General features: G+C 40.9%; 1 protein-coding gene across 1 annotated transcript in view; it reads right to left on the bottom strand.

Moving 5' to 3' along the window:
- GPC6 (glypican 6) overlaps positions 1 to 27,811 on the bottom strand; it is a 921,045-nt gene that overhangs the window by 506,593 nt on the left and 386,641 nt on the right. The window contains exon 3 of the mRNA XM_040336093.1: positions 27,420 to 27,811. Within this exon, the coding sequence (XP_040192027.1) occupies positions 27,420 to 27,811 (392 nt within the window). The remainder of the gene's footprint in view (positions 1 to 27,419) is intronic.

Here is a 27,811-nt window from a genome sequence, read left to right as displayed (position 1 = left end):
GAACTAAAATTTTCAGTAGTTATTTTAAAATAGTAACCCATTTTTCCTGACACCAAAACCTGCTATTGTTAAGTACTTTTTATCCAGCAAAACATATAAATCCATTGCATTAAAGCTCAAAGCTATACATTCATTGACTGTAACCTCATTCGAATTAAAGATTATTTTATTTCTAACTTTCCACAGAGTTTCTTTGAAACTGTTTATCATTTTCCATAAGACAACAAATTTAGCCTGTGATATAGTGTCCGCTTTACCATAAAGAACTAAATCAAAGTTTAACTCTTTAATTCCTTCCACCTGTTCTAAAAGTAGTTTTGCCTTCCTCCAAAGTTCTTTAACCGCCTTAGTACCGCACGCCGTCAAATGATGGCGGGCGGTATCCCCTGTTGTTCTGACAGGACGTCATGTCATTAGAAGCTGCTAGGGGGCGTGCGCGCGCCGCCGGCGGTGCGCGCGCACCCGTCGCGTTACTGGGAACACTGTGCGCGTGCCCGGCGGCCGCGATGGCCGCCGGGCACCTGCGATTGCCCGGTAACTGAGCGGGGACGAGGAGACCGATCTGTGTCTCTTGTACATAGGGACACAGATCGGTCACCTCCCCCAGTCACCCCCCTTCCCCCACAGTTAGAACACTGATCAGGCTACACATTTAACCCCTTCCCCGCCCCCTAGTGGTTAACCCCTTCCCTGCCAGTCACATTTATACAGTAATCAATGCATATTTATAGCACTGTTCACTGTATAAATGTGAATGGTCCCAAAAATGTGTCAAAAAATGTCCGATGTGTCCGCTATAATGTCGCAGTCCCGAAAAAAAATTGCAGATCGTCGCCATTCCTAGTACAAAATAAATTTAAAAAAAAATCATAATTATGTCCCCCTATTTTGTAGGCAATATAACAAACCAGTCACTATACGGTTAATGCGATTTTTTTTTTTTTTAACAAAAATATGTAGAAGAATACGTATCGGCCTAAACGGAGATAAAAAACAAAAAAAACAAAAAATGGGATATTTATTATAGCAAAAAGTAAAAAATAGTGTTTTTTTTTTCAAAATTGTCGCTCTTTTTTTGTTTATAGCGCAAAAACTAAAAACCGCACAGGCGATCAAATACCACCAAAAGAAAGCTCTATTTGTGGGAAAAAAAGGACGTCAATTTTGTTTGGGAGCCACGTCGCACGACCGCGCAATTGTCAGTTAAAGTGACGCAGTGCCGGAAGCTAAAATTTAGTCTGGGCAGGAAGGGGGTGTATGTGCACAGTAGGCAACTGTATAGTCCAAATACATAGTCCATTGACAATTGTTGGACCAATATTTGGTAACAAGACACAGGTAAATCATGGCAAATTTATATGCATTGATAATATGCATTGATAATGTTTTTTTAATTGATATCCATTTTTAAATACATTCTATGATACACAATAGGCATATAGTGAAAGTGAGTTCAAAATGTGGTGTAAATTAACAATTTAAAAATTATCATGGTGATGAATTTATATGAAGGCATACCAAGTCTTGTATTGAAAAGGGAACAGCATCTCCATTACCCAGCCAGATGGGTAAAATACTTCTCTTACACTCTTCCCCCCCCCCCCCTGTTTGACGCATACGTCTTGTAGAGATCCAGCAGGAGGATCCACAGTGGCCTGTGGATGAAAAATATTCTATACACACTATATAGAACACTAGCAGTGGCTGCAAACTAGCCAAGTGCTGGCTCTGCTGTACATCGGCTACTAGAAAGGTAAATAAATCTAAGCTACTTTTTACAGGTGGGTTGTGAACTGCCATGCTTTTTTTTTTTAAACCTGCAAGGTACAGTTATATTGCGCTAATATGCATTGTATGCATTGCACGTATTGAGTGCCAAAGTCTTCCGGCGTCGAGCTGTCACTGCTGACAGGATTTCTATCTTCACCCGTTGTTCCTTCCGGATTTTAGCCCTCTGGCCATCTGATTGGCTGCGCATGGATGATGTCACTCCCATGCACGTGCACGGGGTCTGTTATTCACGGAAAAAGACTCTGAAGGAACGCTGTTCTTTTGGAGCGCATTCACCGATAACATCACCAGCCCATTCACAAGTAAATAACTCCTATACCGTGCACGTTTAGGAGATATTTACTGTACCTATAGGTAAGCCTTATTATAAGCTTACCTATAGGTAGATATCAACCATGGGAGTTTACTCCTACTTTAAGTAAAGTGACCCCTTAGTGACAGGGTCAATTTAAATAAAAAATATATAATGTAAATATAGGGAGTATTGCTATCACCATCACTTCAATTAGACAGCCTCAAACCTTCATTTTTTTTATCAGTAGGCAGCAAGATTGCACACTGCAGTTCAGGTTTCAAACTGGCCCCAACCATTTTTATTGTGTTTCCTGCATCAAAAGAACAGTCACTGATTCCAGAATTACATAATGTGCATAAGAGATACATCATATAAAAATAAAACCTGTTAAGAATAACCATATCAGTGGCATAATTGCCCTTTTGTGTACCTAACATAACTACATCAGGCCAAGTTGGATTATTATCTTTTTATGCGTTCGCAATTCTTTCAGCCAGTTTTACTGGATTCTTTTAGCAATCACTAAGTATGTATCGTATATAAATGTCTTATTATTAAGATAAATACTTTTAGTTAAAATGAAGAATGTAATATTAAGATTCCTCTGTAAACATGATTCCACTCCCACCGGCTGAGCCGTATTCATTAATGCTATGCATGGACATCTTTTAGACTTCTACCATATCCAATTACTGTATTTTGAGCAGCATCCAACAAATTCCTGTAAGTTAATTTTATTCTACTAAAATGACAAGCCATAATTGATTCATTCTAAGCCAATTAACCTTGGCAGGTTACAGTCTCTTGCAGACTTGCACGATCCTATGAATTATTATTACTAGAATTGCTGGATGTCAAGAAGCGATCATTAAAAGGTGTAAGTACATATGCTTAATGATAGCCATACATCTGTACTGCTAAATTGTCTTAACATTTTTGATATGTCTCTTTAAAAATATATACCGTGCAAAGCTGATACTTTAACCACTTGAGCTCCATAAGGTTTTACCCCCTTCATGACTAATGCCCTGTACACACGATCGGTTCGTCTGATGAAAACGGACCGATGGACCGTTTTCATCGGACGAACCGATCGTGTGTGGGCCCTATCGTTTTTTTTCCCATCGGAGAAAAAAAATAGAACCTGTTTTAAAATGTTCTTATGGTTAAAAAAACGATAGAAAAAAACGATCTGTGGGAAAATCCATCGGTCAAAAGTCTACACATGCTCAGAATCAAGTCGACACATGCTCGGAAGCATTGAACTTCATTTTTCTCAGCACGTCGTTGTGTTTTACGTCACCGCGTTCTGACACAATCGGTTTTTTAACTGATGGTGTGTAGGCGCGACCGACAGATGAAAACGGTCCATCGGTCTGTTCTCATCAGATGAACCGACCGTGTGTACAGGGCATTAAGCATTTTTTTCCATTCAGCACTGCACCACATTAACTGGCAATTGTGTGATCAAGAAACACTGGGCCAGATTCACGTAGAATCGCGGCGGCGTAACATATCGTAGATACGTTACACCGCCGCAAGTTTTCATCGCAAGTGCCTGATTCACAAAGCACTTGCGAGAAGGCGGCCTCCGGCGTAAGCCCGCGTAATTCAAAGGGGCGTGTGCCATTTAAATTAGGCGCGCTCCCGCACTGGACCTACTGCGCATGCTCCCTTTTGAATTTCCCGCCGTGCTTTGCGCGAAGTGACGTAATTTTTTCGAACGGCGACGTGCGTAGCGTACTTCCGTATTCATGGACGTCTTACGCAAGAAGGAAATTTTTTTAAATTTCGACGCGGGAACGGCGGCCATACTTTATACAGCACATACGTGTGCTGTGTAAAGTTAGGGCACCTAAAACAACGACTAACTTTGCGACGGGAAACTAGACTAGCAGCGACGTAGCGAACGCGAAAAACCGCTGTGGATCGCCGTAATGACTAATTTGCATACCCGACGCTGGTTTACGACGCAAACTCCCCCCAGCGGCGGCCGCGGTATTGCATCCTAAGATCCGACAGTGTAAAACAATTACACCTGTCGGATCTAAGGGCTATCTATGCGTAACTGATTCTATGAATCAGTCGCATAGATACTCTGAGAGATACGACGGAGTATCTGAGATACTCCCTCGTATCTCGGCTGTGAATCTGGCCCACTGTACCTAATAAAAATGTATATAATTGTTTTCACACAAATAGAGCTTTATTTTGGTGGTATTTGAATACCACTGTTTTTTTTTTTTTATTATATAAATGAAAAAAGACACTTTGAAAAAAACAACAACAATATTTTCTACTTTTGATTATAAAACATATAAACCCCAAAATTCTGCGCTTAGACCAAAATATATAAAATTGTGTATACCAGACAAAAGCTGATAGCACAGGTTAGTAGATAATAACCAGTAAATCCCCCAAAAAAACAAAGTGCAACGCTAAAAAAAACCGATTTGAATAAACATATAAGTAATGCATAAATATTTCATGCACAGTTGACAGTATAATTGTGAATCCAAAAAAATGTCCAAATAAGTGCATAGAAAAAGGAAAATGGTGATATTCTGAAAATAGCTACAGAAGGTACAGCGGGGTACGCAGGCAGAAAAAAGATCCCCAAATCATCCAGAGGAGATAGCAGTACAGGTGGTGGCTTACAGAAGGATGCTGGCTTTCAAATGAATGAAAATCCAAAACCGCCTCAGGGAATATACCCCAAACACATCCACATAGGTAATGGTGGCCTTGGTCACCCTCAGTTCCTTACGTCGGCTTGCAATGTCAGGAGGCATAGAGATATAAACAACTCACAGTGTAATATGTAAGGATAGCAGTTTATTTAAAACTTTAAAATTGCACTCACATGATATATGATAAAAGCATGCACTTCAGTAAATGTTCAGCTGCAGCAGATCCGAATATTCAGTGATGCAATTTTTCCAGCCAGCAGCTGCTAAGCGTGGTGACGTCATGTCTGATACCATCCAACATGATTCGTCATATGTTTGACATCGTCAGGGGCATGGCTAAAAGTATAAATAGGAGGTATGGGCAGAAGAGGAAATCCCCCATTTAGAAGAGCAGCAGGAAGTGATTGAACAGAGAAAAATGCCCTTATGTAAAAAGAGGGAATGTCACCTAGTGACAAAACAAGTACAGTGATCCTCACTGTATAAGCAATAATATAAGCTGTAATGAATTGGTTAACCATTCATGAACAGCTTGCTTATTGTTGTGATCTGTGATTGGCTAAGCTAATCACAGGTACCATGTGATTGATTTGGGCCAATTACAGATCATAACAGTAAGCAAGCTGTTTATGACCAATTATAGCGATTACATGATAACCTGGTTACTGATTAGCAATAACTGTAAGTAAACTTCCTATAATAAGGCTGACCTATAGGTAGTGTAAAAATCGACATTGCATGCAGCCAGCGACATCACTGGCACTGAAATTGTTTTTCATGTACAGTATTAAGCCAGGGGTCCTCAAACTTTTTAAACAGGGGGCCGGTTCACTGTCCCTCAGACCGTTAGAGGGCTGGACTATAAAAAAAAACTATGAACAATTTCCTAAGCCCCCCCCCTCACCATTGCAAGCCCCTCATGATCATTGCAACCCCCCCCCTTCATTATTATAAGCCCCTCATTGCAAGCCCCCCTCACAATCATTAATTGCAAACCGATCATGATCATTGCAAGCCCCCCCCCCCACCTCACCATCATCATTACATCATCATCATCCCCTCATTGCAAGCCCCCCCTCGCCGTCATCATTGTAAGCCCCTCATTACAAGCCCCCCCTCACAATCATTAATTGCAAGCCGATCAAGATCATTGCATGCCCCCCCAATCATCATTACATCATCATCATCAGCCCCTCATTGCAACCCCCGCTCACCTTTGCAAGCCCCCCTCACCATCATCAGCCCCTCATTGCAACCTCCCCTCACCATTGCAAGCTCCTTATTGCAAGCCCCCACACCTTCATCATTACATCATCAGCCCCTCATTGCAAGCCCCCCCACCATCATCATCAGCCCCCCCCCACCATCATCATCATTACATCATCATTTTATCATCATCAGCCCCCCCCACCATCATCATCATCATTATCAGCCCCCCCCCACCATCATCATCATCATCATTATTACATCATCATCAGCCCCCCCCCCCATCATCATCATCATTACATCAATATCAGCCCCCCTCACCATCGCAAGCCCCCCCTCCCTCCCTCACCATCGTAAGCCCCTCACAGCACTTTCTCCTTACTGTGCCACTGCTCACTGCTCACTCAACTGCTGCAACGGTCCTGCTGTGTCATGCTGTGCTCACAGTGTTGGTAACAGTTCTGGCACGCTGTGATAAATGTCCCGCCCTCCTCCTTCTAGACCAGCTTGTCTGATAGACAGAACACTGGCTCTATCACACAAGCTAGTCTAAGAGGAGGAGGGCGGGACATTTATCACAGCGCGCCCGAACTGTTAACACTGTCATCTCCGTGACACAGCGGGATCGCTGTGTTACAACCTGCAGTTTAGGGTCGGGTGGCCCGGTTACAAGTCCTCCGCGGGCCGTATGTGGCCCGCGGGCCGTAGTTTGAGGACCCCTGTATTAAGCTTAGGAGGCAAAGCTTAGGTGGTGGAGCATTGTGACAAGTAAGTGCCTTGTGAAGTAGCAAAATTAATTATATATGAATATTCACTTTAAATATCCAAGCATTCTAGTTTACTATAAATACACAATCTTGTGCAGATGAACTCACAGAAAATTGCTGTTAACATGATTGGATAATTGAAGTGAAGTGCATTTTAATACACGAGAGTGACATGGTGTGAATGAGCCCTAAAGGATTTGCAATTAAGGGTCTGCAAAACAGGCTCTGCTTGTACTTTCTTTATTAAGAAAGTAAGGTGACTTTAGATGATTTAGTAATTGCACAACTTGTTCCAGATAGCTTTTCAGTACTAGGCCGAGAAAAGCTTGTTTGCCACTGAGCACTGCCCCCAATTTGAAATAGCTCTTTCAATTTTGCAGAAAGATTTAAATTATTTTTGCAAACATCCCAGAGCCTCAGCTTCTTATAGAACTGCAAAAAAAATAAAATAAAAACATTTCTGAAGAAATCTCCTGTATCCTCCTACACTAACCATTTCTATCCAATTTGATAACTTCGCCAACATTTCAAAACAGAATTTATGGAAGGAAATCTTTCCTGAAACAAAAATGGAGGCTGCAGCTGCTAAATTCTCAATTTGTGAATGCTAGTATCCAGGCTGTTTTTCTGGTCCTCTGAATTTAATACTATGGATTAGGGTTGCACTGATGCCGATACAAAGTACGACTGTGGATCCGACTTTGCCCTGCGACTTGAAGTCAGACTTTAATCCCAACAATGCCATGTTTTTTTTATCTGGTATGAATCACCAACTAATTGCCAATTAACCTGCCTGGCGGTATTCCCGAGTCTGACTCGGGGTTAGATTTTCCTGCTGCGAGCGGTAACCCCGAGTCAGACTCGGGCTTGCCTCGCTAGATCCACAGGCATGGTTTACTTACCTTGTCCCTGGATCCAGCGATGCCACCGCGCTGTGTGAGCGAGCGGGACCTCGCTCGATTCACACAGTGCCTCCGTGTGACGCCGATCTCCGTTCCCTGCGACGTTACGACGCACGGGGATGGAGAACGGCGCCAAATTCAAAAAAGTAAACAAACACTTTACATACAGTATACTGTAATCTTATAGATTACAGTACTGTATGTAAAAAAACACACCCCCTTGTCCCTAGTGGTCTGCCCAGTGTCCTGCATGTAATTTTATATAATAAAAACGTTTTTCTCCCTGCAAACTGTAGATTATCCATAGTAACCAAAAGTGTCCCTTTATGTCAAAAATAGTTTTAGATCATCTAAAAAACAGCGATAATAAATTATAATCACTTGCAGAATTGTGCGATAGCGATTTGTGGGGAAATTCGTCATAAAAAAAAAAAAAATAATGACAGCAACAATTCTGCAACTGAGCAAATTTCAGTGATTTTGATTTGATTACATTATTGAATAATTTTTATTATAATTATATTATTATTTGTTATAATTATTTATAATTATTTATTATATTATAATTTATAATTTTGTTTTTAAAAAAATGTCATACCCGGGATGCCTATTAGAATCTTGTTTGGTCAGATTTAAGTGAGTTATTTCTAAAAATTACAGACCTACAATATAAAACGCCAAATTTCCTTGTAAATAATGGTACTGCTTTCAGCATGTTTTTTCTGAAAGAATCATACCGCCAGGGAGGTTAAGGGAAACGCCACGCCAACATTTTTAAAAAAAACGGCAGGGGTCCCCACCAAATTCCATACTTGGTCCTTATGTAAGCATGCAGCCCAGTAGGTCAGGAAAGCGGGGCCCTGCGCCCCCCACCCCAAAGCACCTTGCCCCCATGTTGATGTGGACAAGGGCCTCTTTACGACAACCCTGGCCATTGGATGTGGGGATCAGCGGGCGGGGGGCTTATCAGAATCTGGAAGCCCCCTTTAACAAGGGAGCGCCCAGATCCTGCCTCCCCGCCCTATGTGAATGAACATTGGGTACATTGTACCCCTACCCATTCACCTAAAAAAAGTGTCAAAAATAAAACGCAGTACACAGGTCTTTAAAGTAATTTATTAAGGCAGCTCCGGCATCTATAACAATTTATTCTTTCCTCTGGCTCTTTTCCCTCCTCTGCTGATGTCTTCTGCCTCTGCTGGTTCTTCTCCCCTCTCCGGGTCTTCCCCCGCTCTCCACTGATGTCTTATAGCCCTCTTCATTTTTATCCCTCTGTCCGCTGTCTTCTGCCTCTGCCGGACCTTCTCCGCTCTCTTCTCGCTCTTTTGCTGGGTCTTCTTCGCTGTCTTCTCCCTCTGTTCTTCTTCCGATGTTGACTCAACGCTCTCTCCTGCTCTAATGTTAGGTGCCACTGCGCGGTGTGCCACTACTTATATTGGCATGGGGCGCGATCACTGGGTGATGTCATCTGGAGGCCCCACCCCCTTGTGACGGCATCGCCCTATCCTGCTCTGTTCTTCTGGCGACATCTTCTCTCTCTGCTGGTTCTCCTCCCTCTCCGGTTCTTCTCTTCTCTGTGCTGTCTTCTCACTCTTTTGGCGGGTCTTCTCCCTCTGTTCTTCTTCCGACGTTGACTCAACATGATCTCCCGGTGTAATGCTGGGTCCGTCGTGTGCAATGACTTATATTGGCATGAGGCGGAGTCACCAGGATGTCGTCATTTGGAAGCCCTGCTCCTTGTGACATCATCACCCGGAGCATGATGGGGCGATGCCGTCACAAGGGGGTGGAGCCTCCTAAAATCCAAATACTCATTATTATTTACTATTTATTTACATACTTTAAATATTTCATGGATGACAAAGCAAATGATAAAAAGAGAACTGTAGAGTTTCAAGATATTTCAGATAATAATTACCCTTGCTTGTATAGTGCAGCAGTTGTTCCAGGCATTGTTCACGGTATCAACTGAGCTTATTGCTATATCAGTGGGAGAAACTGTGTCATGGTGAAAAAGTGAACTCTTTAAAGTGGAATTATTACACAATCGACTGAGCTTAGCTACTACATTTTTCCTTAGGTTTACCATGTAATTAACAAGTAGCACAAGTTTTCACCTAAAAAAATACTTAATTTTCCCTGGATTTATAGCTTTTTTTTTTGCAGTGTTGAACTGATATTGAAATAAGTATGCCATTATGGTGCATGAATAATTATTTAATTAATGTGATTAATTCATTAATCGATTCCAGTAGATTGCTTTAAGAAAGGTCTGGATATGGCCATCAGAGGGAGGAGTCTAGAGATGGCGCGGTCAGGGTGGAGGAGCAGCTAGACGGGATGCCTGCTCTCCAGCCCCGCTCCGAATCGATGCTGACACGAACGTGAGCTGGATCCCCCGCTCCCTCCGCTGACTGGGGAGTCCCCCCCCCTCCTCCTCCCCACCGGATTGTAGCCCTCGGCCGGCTGGCCGAAGCGGACGTGCACGGGTCTCCCTAGATCACTGACCTGACAAGCGGGCTGTCACGTGGGTTGGGCGGCTTCTCCGGCTTCCCTAATTCCCCTGGCTGGCTGGCGGTGCGGCGGCGCTGCGTTGGGGCAGGCGGTGCTGCGTCTCCCTGGTCTCCCTGGTCTGCCTGGTCTGCCCGGTTCCCTGGTCCTCTGGAGCGGGCGGGTGGGTGGAGGAGCTGCGGAGGTGTGCCGCGCGGCTCCGGGAGGGGGTCCCGGGGGGGGGGGGGGCGTCACGCAGCCCTGTGGCTCCACAGTTTGCAGCTCGGCGAAGTGGAGTACTGGCCCCATCACCAAAGCCAAAGCCAAAACCATAATAATAGGAACAGAAGGTAACCTGGAACACACTGCAGCAGCCCGTAAGATTCTCTTATTAAAACAATTATTGGACTGGTGAGTACATCTTATGAGCATACTCCATCCATCCATCAAAGTGGTGAGTACAAATGTCCTTTAAAAAAATATGAACTAAGAAAAAGAAATCTAAAAGAAATATACAAATGGGATACCTCTCTCAGAGGAGACTGACAAATGGACGGGACTGACATGAAAGCATGAAATAATGTGTTATAAGTGATATGAGCTCAACACTGTCATTTCAAATGTCTGTAAAGATGTCGGTAACTTTATAGTCCCCCCGGTTGCTTCCTCTTGATACTCTTGATGGGACACTGCTCTCTGTGGAGAATGATAAAAGTCTGGGACTGTGATGATAGCTTGGAATAATGTGACATGAGAGCCTTGAGTACAGCACTGCTTTTTCTCTTTTTTTTTTTTTTTTTTTTTTTTTTTTTTTTTCCTGTAAGGAGGTCGGTAACCCCATAGTTTCTCCTGTGGCCCCCTCTTGATACTTTCTTTCGTCTTATGGGGATCAATAAGTGAACAAGAGACACGGAATTTTACACGGAATTTTTTGCACAATATTTGTTAGTTGGACACTGGAGTCGGATAGAAAAGGGGGGTCAGTATACATGTATGTGGCTCTGAATGGCTCTGAATATCTTTACATAAAGTTAAAGATAAAGAACAGAAATATTTCAACAACCTTAAATAACCTTAAATTGCGATAAATGAAACATCAAAAGCCATAACATAACGGTAAAAGTATCGGTAAAAGTATTATATACATTGCGGGTAATCTGACTACAGAGCCAGGAAAATCCGTAGGAGAAGATCCCTAAGATATACGGGCACTGGAGACGGGGATGAGAGGGGAGTATACACCTATCACAAGTGCAAACGGATTTCCCTCGGAACCGCTCTAAAGTGACGTAGTCACAATTTAGGGGCAAGGATGACCACAAGGGGAAAAATTGTGAAAGGCGGGGCAACCCCAAAGATACCCCGTTTAAGTCAAAGCCCAGGCCCGATGTGTAAATTTGTGACCCAAGCGATAAACGGCGACAACCAGCACATAGAAAAACCATCGATTGGCAGAGCAGGCCAAGCAGAAAAGGAGAAGAAAAAAGATAAGAAAAAAGGGCCAGCTAGTATCTTGGCGGACTCAGAAACATTTTCAGAAACACTCCTAGAGAGCAGAACAGATCAAGATAGGGAAACAGACAAAGAAATAGATCTAGAACAGAGAAATAAGGAAGAAACGCAGGATATGACACTTTTGCCAACAAAAAGGGAGATGGAAGGCATGTTCGCTGCGTTAGAAAGATCACTCAAAACGCAAATGGAAAAAATGGAGAAAAACATGGGGCATATATTGGAAAGAGTGGAAGAAGTGGAGAAAAAAGTTGACCATAATGTAATCTCATTTAAAAAACTAGAGGATGAAATAAAAGCATTAAAAATCAACCAACGAGAACAGGCGTATAAATTAGAAGATCAAGAGAACAGAGATAGAAGAAAGAATATAAGAATACGCGGTGTTCCAGAAACGACACAAGCCGAGGACCTCCCAGAAATAATAAGAAAAATCTGCAATCCAATTTTAGAGAGAGAAACAACTTCCCCACTCAGAATAGAACGAGCACACAGAATAAGACGTCCTAGGGAGAGAACACAGGATTACCCAAGGGACATTATTGTGCGTTTTGAAAGTTGGGAAGAGAAAAACCAGCTATGGAGAAAACTTAGAGGGAAGTCGCCGTTAGGATACGATCAACATAATATTCAAATTTATCAAGATTTGTCACAAGAGACGTTAAAACGAAGAAGAAGTTTAAAACCATTGCTAGGTGTCCTGCAGGAGCATAATATTCAGTATAATTGGGGATTTCCAGCGTGCCTAATAGGCAGAAAAAATGGTGTTTCGGCAAGACTGAGGTTTTTGGAGGAAATACCAGAATTTTGTCACAGTTTAGGCATCCCAATACCAAGAAATTATTAGCGTTGATCGGCCGGGGAGGAGGGGAATTGTGGTAGGGGGGGCTGTGGGGGGGGGGGGGAAATGGGGAGGGTCAACATAGTAAGCTATCGGAGTCGGACCGGGGAGAAGGGAGACCCAGAGAGTGCTTCTTCACCAGTTCCCTAGTATAGGGGGACAGGAGACCGGGCTAAAATAGAACTCCACCTCAGCCTGAGGAGCAAAAGAGCGCCAGGAGCGCCAAATAGAAAAAGCTCTAAAAATGACCAGAAGGTCAGGGATCGAACGGGGGGGGGGGAGGGGAGGAGAAAGCCCCAAAAGAAGAACAAGGGGGCAAGGTACAATTGGAAGGGAGGGGGGGGAGGGAGAAGGGAGGGGGGGGAGGAGATCGGGTGGGAAGGGAGAGGGGAAGACTAGAGAGGGGGGAAAGGGATTCAGATCTGTGTGTCATGCAGTAGGAAAGAACATATATACCCAAGACAGAGGGAAAAAAAAAAAAAAAATATATGACAAACATAAAGTTCTTAACATATAATGTAAGAGGTCTCAGTTGCCCCGAAAAAAGACATATGGTACTAAGAGAAGTTGAAAGGTATTCCGCTGAAATAGTTTTCCTCCAAGAGACACACATAACGTTGGACTCTAATGTCAGATTGTATTCTCGGGCAGTCCCTAGTTGGTACTACGGGGACTCCCCAAAGAAGAGAGCAAAAGGGGTCGCCATAGGAATAGGGAAGAATATCTCCTTTACAGTGGAAGATAGGAAAGTAGACCCGGAAGGTCGTTATTTGTTTCTAAAAGGAGTACTCCAAGGGAAAAAATACACGCTAGCAAATATTTACTGCCCAAACAGCCAACCGCATAAATATCTGAGGGGGATTTTGAACGCCTTAATGGACTTTAAATTAGGACATGTAATACTAGCAGGAGATTTCAATCTCTCAATGGACTATGAACTGGATAGTACATCCGGGGCTCAGAGGCGAAATATTAAACAGCTTAGAATATTAAGAAAAAAAATGCATAGCTACTGTTTAATAGATCCCTGGAGGATTACATATCCAAATAAAAGAGACTACACTTACTATTCCTCCGTGCACGGAACATACTCAAGATTGGACTATATATTGGTAGACCATGAGTTATTGGAAGAGGTAGTGGATACTTCGATAGGGGTATCTACAATCTCAGATCACGCTCCTGTAATAGCGGAAATTAGATTCAAAGAAATAGAGCAAAGAAAAGGATCATGGAACCTGAATGAAGAACTTATAGAGGATATAGAGGTAAATAACATAGTGAGAACGGAATTGGATCAATATTTCACCCTTAATAACACACCTGGAGTAAGGGTAGCTACCGTTTGGGAGGCCCATAAGGCATACATCAGAGGGAAATTAATATCAATAGGAGCAGGGAAAAAAAAGATAAGGAAATTGAACATGAAAAAATTAACAACTGAGCTATTTGAACTGGAGCAAATGCATAAAGAACGAGGAGAAAATGAAATATATCATGAAATTATTGTAAAGAGGACCCAGCTTAGAGATCTGATGAAGGTTGAAACAAGAGACATATTCAAAAATGTTAGAAAGGAGAGATATAAATGGGGGAACAAACCAGGGAAACATCTAGCCAAAATATCCAGGGAAAAAAAAAAAAAAAACTACATCGAAAAAATAAAGAATCAAGACGGTCTTATGAAATATAAGACGTCTGAAATAGCGGAATCCTTTCGGACTTTTTATAGCTCACTATATTCAATAAGAACTAAGGAAACACAAGAGCAAGAAAAGATGAGAAAAAGGAAAATCAGGGAATACCTAGAAGAAGCGAAATTACCTCAAATTTCTCAAAATGACATTGAATCCCTAGAGGCCCCAATAACTCAAGAAGAGGTACATAGAGCCTTCAGGGAAACCCCGTGCGGGAAAAGTCCAGGCCCCGATGGCTTGCCGATCAAATATTATAAAACATTTAGCGAACTCCTGGTTCCAGAGATATGTAACTATTTTAACAAAATAGGAGAGGAAGAAGAAATAAGAAAAGAATCTCTTTTGGCAAATATTTCTATTATCCCTAAAACGGGAAAAGATGGAACGTTGTGTTCCTCCTATCGTCCAATAGCACTGTTAAACGCAGACCTGAAAGTTTACGCGAAAATATTAGCAACCAGGATAAAAAGTTTAATGCCGCAATTAATAAACTCAGATCAGGCGGGCTTTGTAGCAGGCAGAGAAGGAAGAGACAATAGTATAAGGACCCTGTTACTGTTACAACAAGACCCAAAAAAGAAACCCCCAGTCGTACTCATGTCTTTAGATGCCGAAAAAGCATTTGACAGAGTCGACTGGGGGTTTATGATGGAAACTTTCCAAAAAATAGGCATGGGCCCAAGGTTCATGAAATGGGTAAAGAACCTGTACAGCCACCCGACGGCAAGGGTGAAGGTCAATGGGAGTATGTCATCTGTGTTCAACATGGAAAACGGAACCAGACAGGGGTGCCCGCTCTCACCTCTCCTATATGTAATAGCCTTGGAACCGTTGTTAGCAAAAATCCGGGAAAACCCGGGGATAGGAGGGGTGAGAGTGGGAGATGAAGAACACAAGGTGGCGGCGTATGCGGATGACATACTCCTATATCTGACCAAACCTAGAGTATCTCTTCCTAATGTTATAAAGGAAATAAAAAGATATGGAGAACTTTCAAATTTTAAAATAAACCCGATAAAAACGGTAATCTTGAATCTGGGGATAGAAAAAAAAGAAGCAGAAGAACTACAGAAAGAGTATCCATTTACATGGGAAAAAGAAGCTATAACGTACTTGGGTATAAAAATTACACCTAAAGTTGAAAAACTCTACTCGGCCAACTTTGTCCCCTTAATCAATGACATTAACCATGACCTGAAAAACCTAGCAAAAAAACATATCTCCTGGATAGGCAAGATTAATGCGTTTAAGATGATGATTTTACCAAAGATAACATACAAACTTCAAATGCTCCCAATAAAAATACCGCAAAGCTTCTTTAAAGTAATTAAAACAGTAATTTTGAAATATCTATGGGCAGGTAAAAAGGCTAGATTAAGCTATTCATTGTTGAGCTTGAAAAAAAAAGGAGGGGGGTTGGGGCTCCCCGATATAAAAAGATATTATTATGCTGTAAACTTAGCTAGGTTGGTAGAATGGACAAACGCACATACACAAAAAAAATGGGTACGTATGGAAGAAATATTAAGTGGGACACTATTAAATAGAAATGTATGGATACCACCGAAAATGAGGGAATTTAGCACGAACACACACAACATAACAAGGAACGTATTTAGGATATGGGACACAATATTGAGACGGGAAAAATGGGAGTATAACTCTCCATTAATCCCATTAGCAGGCACAAATTTTTTTCCACCAGGTAACGGAACACGTTTTGGAAAACACTTAGGGGAGAAAAAATTAAAAGATATTGTTACACGGGGAAAAATTAAACTTAGACAAGAGATAAAAATAGGGGAAGGGGAACAAAGCACGAGTGAATGGGAGTATATGCAGTTAAAACATTTTGTGAGCACACTACCACAACCAATTAGGGAAGACAAGACACTATATCCAATAGAAAAAATATGCAGCATGGACAAGCCCCTGATACACGGTATATCAAAGGTATACGGGATACTAACAGAACTCGAGACCCAGGAAGCATTGCCCTTTTTAGAAAAATGGGAAAGCGACATTGGTAAAAAAATTGATAAAACACAAATGATAGGAGCAGTATATAACCATGCCGCGGACATTACCACCATAGAAGCAAATTATAAATGTATGGTACGATGGCACATGACCCCATCAAGAATGAATAAGATCCACCCTAGAAATTCAGAGTTATGTTGGAGAAACTGTAAACAAAAAGGAACAACGCTACATATATGGTGGGACTGCCCGAGAATACAGGAATATTGGAAAGAAATCTTGAAATATATCGCAGAAATAACAGGAGAGACGATTCTATGTAGCCCGCTGACCTGTTTGTTTCACGGAACTGAAAAAACAAAAAAACAATATGGAACAACTCTGGTCCCAGCGTTGTTAAACGCAGCTAAGGCTTTGATCCCCAAAAATTGGCTACACCCAAAGAGGCCATCAATTAAAGAGTGGATAGAAAGGGTGGAATATATAGAAGAGATGGAGTATCTTGCCTGCAGAGAGTTAGGAGAAGAGGACAGAAACAGGATGGTTTGGGAAAAGTGGAAAGTGTTCAAATCCACAGAAAAGTTCGTCCAGGGGACGACAGAAGCAGAAAGATGAAAAACCATAAAGAAGATTGCATGGCACACAGACCCGGGGGGGGGGGGGGGGGGAGAAAAAGGGGGGAGGAAAAGGGGGGGGGGAAAAAAAAAAAAAAAAAAAAAAAAAGGGGGGGGGAATAATAACGATATGCTAATGTAGTTAGATTCGTCAAGCGGGAAAACACCAATTTAACAGTTTAAAAATGTTATATCTGTAATATCAAAAAAAAAAAAACACAAAAAAAATAAAAAATAAATAAAAACCCACGAATGATGCGAAGCCGCAAGAGAGATGCTAAGGGTGGGCGAACCGTGAGCTAGCCTCTCGGCCATATGTGAGCAGAGTCTGACGTGAAAATTAAAAAAAAAAAAAAAAAAAAAAAAAAAAAAAAAATTCATTAATCGATTCACTAATTAAACTGCGCTCTGATTCAAATTGATTCTCTCATTAAGTAACCATGCTTCCCAATACACCTAGTCAATTAGGCATCCTTTGAATTAAATATCTGCTCCAGGCAAGCAGCTAAATACACAGATGACCTACATATATGGCAACGGTTATGCAAGCTAAATGATTTGTAATTTTTTTAAATCCAACTTTGTAAATTAACACACCTCTACCAGACAGCACAGCCATATCCTTGACAGATACTAAAGTAACAGCACAGGGTAGATTCAAATACTAATACATATGATTCAAGCTATGACAGAAGATGATACAGTAATACGCCAGTTACCAGTGCAGGACTTTAAAGTACTGTCTATCTCCCTATCAAAATTGTCTGTAACGCAATGTATGGTTGAGATGTTTGTTCTTATTATTGTAAACCTCAATAAAAAACTATTGAAACTAAACCTAGACGCTGAATTATTACTATGCACTATTGCACCAGATTCAGTGTGCTCCAGTTTTATTGAAACCAACCCCCCCCCCCCCTCCTTTAAGTCCCTAGTTACACTGTTCATGAACTGTTGAACACCAGTATTGTCTTGCAAGATCTCAGCATTATTAGATTCCTGAACACCTATTGAAAGTTCAGTCTTGTTCTCATCAGTAATCTGTAAGATGATTCTCTGATGTCTTGATTACTCACAGGAAGTCTTGTTGTCGGAGGGAGTATCTCTTGAGTTCCCATAGCACAAGTTTTGAGTAAATGTTTTTAACAATTTTAAATAAAAAGATATACATATGGAGTATGTCATGGTTGTATGTGTTTTATTATGACTCATTGTGGAAAATGTAAGGAGGAAGGATCCAGAGATCCAAGGATCTAAACCCAGGGATGGGTTTGACCGCAGGTTTTTAACGTAAGGTCCACCCCGAAAAGATGAGCAGACCAGCAGACTGGAGTGATGAATTTAATTAAGGGTGGAGTTGTACAAAGATCACTATACTATAAAGTCATTTTCACTGAATGGACTAGAGGAGTGCTCTGATACAGCAATTTTCAGGAAGCTTAATTATACCCTAAACGAAAAAATAATAAATGCACATATTTTTGCAGGTAAAAAAAAATCTGTATTTTTTTTACTGGAGCCTGCAAAATATTTCACCCACTGCCAGTAAATCATGGGTGTGATGTCAGACTTCTGCACATCTCCCTCCAGCTTTCTGCCAGTACCTCTGTACAGGCTGTCAGTTTGAAAGCTGGAGGGAGTGTGAATGGATTATGAGCACGCTGATCAGCACACTCATAGTCATTGAGTACTCACTGAGTATTACTAGCAATCTGACGCTGTGGCAGACAAGACTTATAGGGCCAGATTCACAGTGGAGATACGACGGCGTATCTGCTGATACGCCGTCGTATCTCTGTTTCTATCTATGCGACTGATTCATAGAATCAGTTACGCATAGATAGCCAGAAGATCCGACAGGTGTAATTGTTTTACACTGTCGGATCTTAAGATGCAATACCGCGGCCACCGCTGGGGGGAGTTTGCGTCGTAAACCAGCGTCGGGTATGCAAATTAGGAGTTACGGCGATTCCCGACGGTTTTTCGCGTTCGCTACGTTGCCGCTAGTCTAGTTTCCCGTCGCAAAGTTAGTAGTTTTTTTTGGTGCCTTAACTTTACACAGAAATCGTATTGCTGTCTAAAGTATGGCCGTCGTTCCCGCGTAGAAATTTAAAAAATAACATCGTTTGCGTAAGCCGTCCGGGAATACGGAATTACGCTACGCGCGTCGCCGTTCAAAAAAATGACATCACGGCGCGCAATGCGCGACGGGAGTTCGGAAACGGAGCATGCGCGGTAGGTCCGAAGCGGGAGCGCACCTAATTTAAATGGCACACGCCCATTTAAATTGGCCCGCCTTGCGCCGGAGGCCTCCGGTATAGGTTTCCATCGCAAGTGCTTGGTGAATCAGGCACTTGCGATAAAAAAATTGCGGCGGTGTAACGTATCTACGATATATTACGCCGCCGCTCTTCTATGTGAATCTGGCCCCATAGTTTCTTGATTCACTGATCTCTGTGAATAAATGATGCGGCTTTGCAGCCATGCCTTTTTTTTATGTGATAGCGGCCGTGGGGGAAGAACTCTCATCCACTGTCACAGAAAAGCTAGAGGCTCAGGCCATGAGGCGGGTTGCTGAACATGTTACAGGTTGCAGCCTAAATGCTGGTGTAACATGTAACATTTTCAAAAGGTGACCTTATCCTTTAACATCAATTAAAATACTAGCAACATGCAAATGTATAGTATCTAGCAATCTATACTATCTAGTAATTAGACTATTACTACATTTAGCACTCAATGAGTAATGCTATCAGTCCCACTAAAATTCTAAAAATACCACAATTAGCACAGTAGTATTACAGAAAAATATACTAAATACATTGAATCTCAAATACATATTTTAGGTGCATATATTTTGAAATAAATCAATGAATATATTTTGAAATAAATCAATGAATGTCACGTAGTTGATAAAATACTGAATTAACACTAAAGCCCTGTACACACAATCGGTCCATCCGATGAAAACGGTCTGATGGACCGTTTTCATCGATTAACCGATGAAGCTGACTGATGGTCAGTCGTGCCTACACACTATCCGTTTAAAAAACGATCGTGTCAGAACGCGGTGACGTAAAACACAATGACATGCTGAAAAAAACGATGTTCAATGCTTCGAAGCATGCGTCGACTTGATTCTGAGCATGCATGGATTTTTAACCGATGAACGTGCCTACAAACGATCGTTTTTTTTTCTATCGGTTAGGTATCCATCAGTTAAATTTAACCACTTAACCCCCGGACCATATTGCTGCCCAAAGACCAGAGCACTTTTTGCGATTCGGGACTGCGTCGCTTTAACTGACAATTGCGCAATTCGTGCGACGTGGCTCCCAAACAAAATTGGCGTCCTTTTTTTCCCACAAATAGAGCTTTCATTTGGTAGTATTTGATCACCTCTGCGGTTTTTAGTTTTTGCGCTATAAACAAAAATAGAGCGACAATTTTGAAAAAAAATTATATTTTTTTACTTTTTGCTGTAATAAATATCCCCCAAAAATATATATATAAAAAAAAAAAATTCCTCAGTTTAGGCCGATACGTATTCTTCTACGTATTTTTCGTAAAAAAAATCACAATAAGCGTTTATTGATTGGTTTGCGCAAAAGTTATAGTGTTTATAAAATAGGGGGTATTTTTATGTCATTTTTATTAATATATTTTTTTTACTAGTAATGGCGGCGATCAGTGATTTTTTTTCGGTACTGCGACATTATGGCGGACACTTCGGACACTTTTGACAAATTTTTGGGACCATTGGCATTTTTATAGCGATCAGTGCTATAAAAATGCATTGGATTACTATAAAAATGCCACTGGCAGTGAAGGGTTTAACACTAGGGGGCGGGGAAGGGGTTAAGTATGTCCCTGGGTGTGTTCTTACTGTGGGGGGTGGCCTCACTAGGGGAAACACTGATCCTCTGTTCATACATTGTATGAACAGAAGATCAGCATTCCCCCCCCTGACAGGACCGAGAGCTGTGTGTTTACACACACAGCTCCCGTTCCCCGCTCTGTAACGAGCAATCGCGGGTGCCCGGCGGCGATCGCGCCCGCCGGGCACACGCACGAGAGTCGGGGGCGAGCGGGGGGCACGCGCGCGCCTCCGGCGGCGCACACGCGCCCCTAGTGACTGCTCTAAGAGCCGACATTATACTAGGGGCTCTCGCCCAGGAGAGCCGTCCTGCCGCCGTAGAATGACGGCGGCTGGTCGGCTAGTAGTTAAAACAAGATTGCTTTTATTTAACCTATGGATAAATAACCGATGGGGCCAACACACGATTGGTTTGGTCGAATGAAAACGGTCCATCAGACCATTCTCATTGGTTTGACCGATCGTGTGTACGCGGCATAACATTCTTCAAAAAGGTTAGTCCAGTCCAAAATGTGTTTTAGTTTTTTTTTATCCCTAATTTACATATGTAGCGCCCCTTAGTGCGGGGCATGCTGGGGGAGAGTATATCTGTGGCAGACGCCATTTTTATTGGGTCTTCGCGGGTTCCTGGTTCCAGGTGTGTGCACATCGCGGGCCCCACCACTATGGCCTACCTGGCCTGGGGTCACGCGCTACGCAGAGTTCCAGACTCTGGGCCCTCCTGGCCTGGAGTGACTGATGCTGTTAAGGGGCCCCAGTGACTTACTGGGTCCCCCTTCTACTGAGGAGATCCCAGGCTGTATGCCGTTCGATGGGGGGGGGTCGGCTTGAGGAGAACCCGGAGGCAGGTTGTCCAAAAGGGCTTGAACGAACCATCGGGGATCTGGTGACCGGGACATTGACAGGTACACTTCAACTGTCACCTGGTGACCCTAACTTAATCTACTGGGAGGATTCGCTCAATCCATTTAGCTCATCCAAGTAATAGGCCTGTGGCAGAGGCCCTAGAGCCAGGTCTGTGGCAGAGACCTGTTCCTTCCAGCAACCTAAAGTGACACTTTGGCTGCCAGGCTCGTGGCAGGAGTCTGTCCGGGGGCACTTCACCCACTCTGGCTAGAGTGGGGAAGAACTTTATCTACTACTACTGAAAGCAGGATTGCTCTTTCTCATATCCAGGCCTGATACTGAAAAGTTATCTTGCTTCATTAACCTTTTCTCTCTACCTCATGTTGATGTTGGTCGTGTTGGGCCAAAAATAAAGCATTCAGAAAACCTTTATTTGATGACTGGACATTCGCTTACTCATCTACTCAACCATTTCACCCCTAGACAACGGTAAGAGGTAACTTAATACGCCGATCCCAAAACAACCAGCGGCTCCTGCGGGGGTAGCGCTACACATAAAATGTATTATTTTCTCTATGGAGGTTTTACTCCACTTCCTGTTTGAGGAAACTGTTTTCAACAGGACAGGGTGTGAGGATCTCTTCAATAGAGACCCATATAGTGGTAAAAATGTAACTGGGGTTCTTATCGCTCCCCACTCCATGTAAAGCAAAACAGGGTTGTATTTCATTGTGTTGTTCTTGCATTTTTTTTTTCAATAATGCACTCCTGCTTTGTTAAAAAACAAAACAAAAAACAAAATAAAGACTTGGCATACACTGTTCAAATAAATGCAATTGTTGCTCCAGTCCTCACGTGAGGCTCCCATTGTTTTTCCAATTCACATTGTTTCATATAGTTAGCCACTGGTTGCCTATGAGATTTATGAGGTCAGCATGGGCAGTGGAGGCCTTTGGATACAGAGTGAATGTGCTTGCTAAGCAGTTGCTTCATCTTGAAAAAACATAACTAGAAATGATCTGTTTTTTTTTTGGGTTTTTTTACCACCTCTAATGCCTTCCTATGGTAGTAAACTGCCAAGAAAGCAAACTTTAAGAACCATACTGCAGACTGGAATCTTCACATATGGGCTTCAGCAGCCATTTTTTTTAGAGAATGTGACACTGAGTGGTTTATATGCTGTGTCTCCCAGTAATGATTTCCCTTTGGGATTATTAAAGCAGTCTGAATCTGAATGAGATAAACCATGCATTGCTGTTTTTGTCTGTAGTTCTTTCTTACAAATTTTCTAACTCCAGAATGCTGATTGATTTTTTTTATTGTACACTAAGATATCTGTACAGCACATGCATAAGATTTAAATATTTTTTTGCTCTGAATCATAATTTATGAGTCAACAGTTGAGCAATTAGGAGCATGCAGGTGACATAAATCAAGAGCATCAGTCACAGAATTATTGCAGCATGGTGTGAAGTTTCTTTACAATGTCATATAGATATGAATGAAAATGGCTATCCTGCAATAGCACAGGAAAAATTATTTAATTAATGTAATAATTCATTAATTGATTCACTAATTACACTGTTCACTTACTGCCTGATTTCTTCGCTAAGTGACCATTCCTCCTTTTAACACCTAGTCAGTAGGCCATGCTTTGACTTAATCTTTATGCATCGATGAGGCACGCTACCTAAAAACACAAGTAAGCTATATTGTGTCATTAAGGCATATATATATATATATATATATATATATATATATATATATACATATATACACACACACACACATATATATATATATATATATATATATATATATATACACACATAATATATATATATATATATATATATATATATATATATACACACACACACACACATGTATATTTATTATAGCAAAAAGTAAAAAATATTGCATTTTTTTCAAAATTGTCACTCTATTTTTGTTTATAGCACAAAAAATAAAAACTGCAGAGGTGATCAAATACCACCAAAAGAAAGCTCTATTTGTGGGGAAAAAAGGACGCCAATTTTGTTTGAGAGCCACGTCGCACGATCGCGCAATTGTCAGTTAAAACGACACAGTGCCGAATCGCAAAAAGGGTCCTTAACCTGCATAATGGTCCGGGTCTTAAGTGGTTAAAGAAGTTACAAGTTTAGTGGTATATAAAATAAATGTGTATAAATGTATTTAGAAACAAGGATTCAGGTTGAGGGATAGATTTATTGATTTACCGGATAACTGACGTGTAGGAATGTTTCAATGTACAGTACATGTGCGTGCCACAGGGAATAATCTATTATTTACCAGTCCTAAAATTGTATGCCAGAAAGGACAACAATTAGATTCATTACTTTAGCTTAGACTCTACCTGGGACAAGGTAATTATCCAGACCAGGCCATTTAAATCTCTTTTGTTTTTCACTGTATCCACTTTAAAGGACCCCCTCTTTAGATATGCAATGGATGACTGTTTATGCGATACGAGTGTTGCTGGCGCAAGTGAAAACCAAAATTGTTCTATAATGATGGGTGTGCTGGGTTGACTGTTTGTCCAGGAATGCACAATTTCCCTGCAAACAGGTCAGAAACTTGCAGTCTCATTTCCCTCCAAAAAGGTTTTGAAGGTGCATACTTAATGTTCCCTACAAAAAAGGTTGTGCTAATGAGAAGCTGAGTTATGCTAACTACAGGGGATGGGGAAATTATCCAATCCTGGATGAGATGAGTTAGATTTGAATTAATTGAATAGATAGGCCCACCAATAGGGATTGCCCTATACAAGTCGATGAGTGATAGGTCCATATATAGCATTTACTAGTATAGTAATTTGTTCAACAGTACCTTCATCCCTATAGGAGAAAGATATGTGGAAAACCCTGCAACTGGGGTGATATGTGGGATTTTAGAGGTGATTGTTGAAATTGTAACATTGTCCATACAAAAACCAAAGCAAAAGAAAAAATACTGTTAAAAAGACTGAATTTTATTCATGGATACATGATTTGGATAATTTAAAAAAGGAAAAAGAATTACAACACAGTGCACTAATTCCTTAGATGTCACATTCTATCGGTCCTACATGTAAAGTTTTCCACATATCTTTCTCCATATTAGGTTAGGTCTTGGATAGAGACAGAAAGAGATCATCACAGGGCCCCCATGTTACACAGCTGGTAAATATCAGACAACTGTTTGGCACTTTCATGTTTACATACTCGGCTTATGTGTTGTCAGTCTCCCTGTTTGCGTATTAATATGATTTTATAATATGTTCTTTTAATTCCTTTGTTTACAATTTTCCTTTTGATTGCTGGTTGTTAGCTTTATACCTTCAACTATTTACCAATACATTTCTGTTGTTGTGTTGAAGCTTTCACTCAAGGTCAAGAACCCTCATTTACCAAATCATGTCAGAGAGATATTAAATCTCAAAAATATAAATTACCGATAACAACCTGCATGTCAGAATAAAGTCAAAGGAGAAAGTCAAATAAAGGTCAGAAACACATATGATTGAACCCGCACTAAAAATGGGAATGATCTCAGATAGGTTTCAAACTGACCTCCAATGCAAACTCAATGCACCTGAAAGAATTTGAACTTTTGTCAATAGTGCTGGGGCATTTTTTCATACGATATATGAGCATTGGGATGCCATTTAGAAATAATGGCACCACAATGCACAGTCCCATGCATTAACATACAGTATATTGCTCTCTACCACAACAGAGTGTGAATGGACACCCAGGCACCTATAGAAGCCATAGCCATTTCATAACATAAAAAGTCCCCAAAATGCGATGAATTAAACCAATTAAGCCCAGCTTACCAAAACATTTGGTTGATACAATTTTGCTGCTTAGTGGAATACTATTTGTTTTAAAGCTCAGATTTAGAGTATAGGTTCACCTTAAAAACAAATACAAGTTTGCTGTGATAACATAAAATTACTTTGTTAGTAAATCATCCACTAAAGATCTGCCATGGAGCATTGAAACATTGCATTCACTGGTTCAACAAAGGTTTCTTTGCCTTTTAAGTAAACATGTTTTCTAGTTGTAATCCCTTTAAAATGCATTTGGCAGAACACAGTGAATTTCTCGTGTTGTGCCCTTCTTTGATGCAGTTTAGATCTGGAAACCTAAGTTAAAAGAGGACAATTTAAATCTAGCAGTCTATTTTTTACTGTTACAAGCTCTTTCGAAGAAAAAAAAGAAAATACAGAAAAGAACAAGAAAGTAGCTTAATTTAGATTGTTATTCAATGAATTGAGAGATGTTATCTTATGGACACCATTTTTCCATTTTAACTCAATCGAAGCGTAACTGGATTTGTAATAAGATTACACATACCTGAGTCAATATACAAGGGCAGGTGAACTAATTATTTTGTTACTGTGTAGCAACCACACTCATCACTTGCCTTCTATTTTGATGTTCATTAAACCTCCTTCAAACAGGTGTTGCATATATATATATATATATATATAGTAAGGTTTGGGGCTATAGCTCGGCGGGATTAAGTGCATAAACCGTTTGGGGAAACAAAAAGGCTTTTATTCACAGACAAACCAAAATAAGGCTTTGCTTAGCACACAGGGAAAAAAACTATAACACAAAAGTCTGCTTTAGCTTCAGCATCAAATAAAGATCTGCTTTTCTTCAGCACAAAATAAGTCAAAGCAAAAACACATACAGTTTGGTTGCAGGTGGGTCTTCGCCCCCGAATTTCAAAAGTCCTCACTGTATTCTTAACAGCAGCTAGCAGACTTTCAGCTCATCTTCACAGGTGCAATCCTCATACTCCTTCACACACCTCCAGCACCACTTCCTGTTCTATGGTGGTTCTCTGGAAGTGTCAACTCCTTGTGTGCTGGCTCCCAGTGTTTAGGAGTGGAGGCTCTTTCCCACCCGAATAGCACTTTAGAGCCTCCAAAATTCCAGGCCCCAAATGACTCTACCAAGACAGAGAGGACTGCGAGCCAGTCGTCTCTGGATTAACTTATGCCTGGAATCCCTCACCCATTTTGGGTGACCCCCTGAACACTCACAGCTATATATAGCACCCGTCCAGGACCCAACCCCGGCGTCCTGTACAATATATATATATACACAAACACACACACACACACACACATATATATATATATATATATATATATATATATATATATATATATATATATATATATATATATATATATATATATATATATATATGTATATATATATATATATATATATATATATATATATATATATATATATATATATATATACACAAACACACCATTTTTTTCCACCTTGGGCATCGTTTTGATTTATATATATTGTGCAGATATTATGCATATGCACAGGTAAAAGTGATATTGTATTTTGAAATAGCTTGATTTTGTGTAGAGATGCTCTGGGTATGAAAGTAAATAAAATGATAATTCTTCAATATTCTAAATGGGGCCTATATGTTGATCTGAATCCTGACATTGGAAATGCAGATTTAGAACTGGAAGCAAAGACATATTCCTTCTAAAAGGTAAAATATGGAAAACTGGCAACACCAGTTGCAGAAAACATTACTGTTATCCGAGGCTCAGTTTGAGAGATTCCCCTTTTTTCCTATCCCATTCCCAATTTGTTTTCACCAGACAGGAATTGAGGAAAAACCCTAAACAGCAACGCAAACAGTGATGCCAGTGTTGTTTTCTTTTTGCAGTGTATGGGCTGGCTAGGTAACCCTTGAGTAGCAGTAAAAAAACTAACAAGGGTTATAATTATTTCACAATTCTTTCAAAAATAAAAAAAAGCAAGCTTGGCTAGAAATACACTTTATGAAAAACACTGATTCAAGCATTAAAAAATCAAAACAATACAGTATAATGACATTTAAAAATGACTGTTATTACCTTTGATACCCTGTTGATAACCTCTCGTCCTACAGCAAGACCTTGGATAAAAGTTCGAGCTGCAACAAAAGCTTTAGTCACTTGGGCTTTTAGCTTCCTTGGTACTTCTCCAAATGGTTTCAACTGGTCAATGTACTTGCTTACACACTCAAGATATTCTTCTGAGAAATGATATTGAGGATTTATGAGCTGAAACATACGTTCCAAAAGACGGGCCCAAAAATCATTTAGCATTTCTTCCAAATTGACATTTCCTCCTGTGTAGTAGCGTTTGAGCTCCATGAATAAATCCTGGAATACCTCTGAATTCTGCGTGTACAAAAGTCCATATGTCCTTACAAATATTTCATTTAGGGATCTTTGTGCATTTTCTAGAAGCAATTTGAAAAGTT

This window comes from Rana temporaria, chromosome 2, assembly GCF_905171775.1.
Source record: "Rana temporaria chromosome 2, aRanTem1.1, whole genome shotgun sequence".
In the NCBI taxonomy this organism is placed as follows: Eukaryota; Metazoa; Chordata; class Amphibia; order Anura; family Ranidae; genus Rana; species Rana temporaria.
Note: the sequence above shows the minus strand (reverse complement) of the source record. Positions and strands in the feature narration are given on the sequence as shown.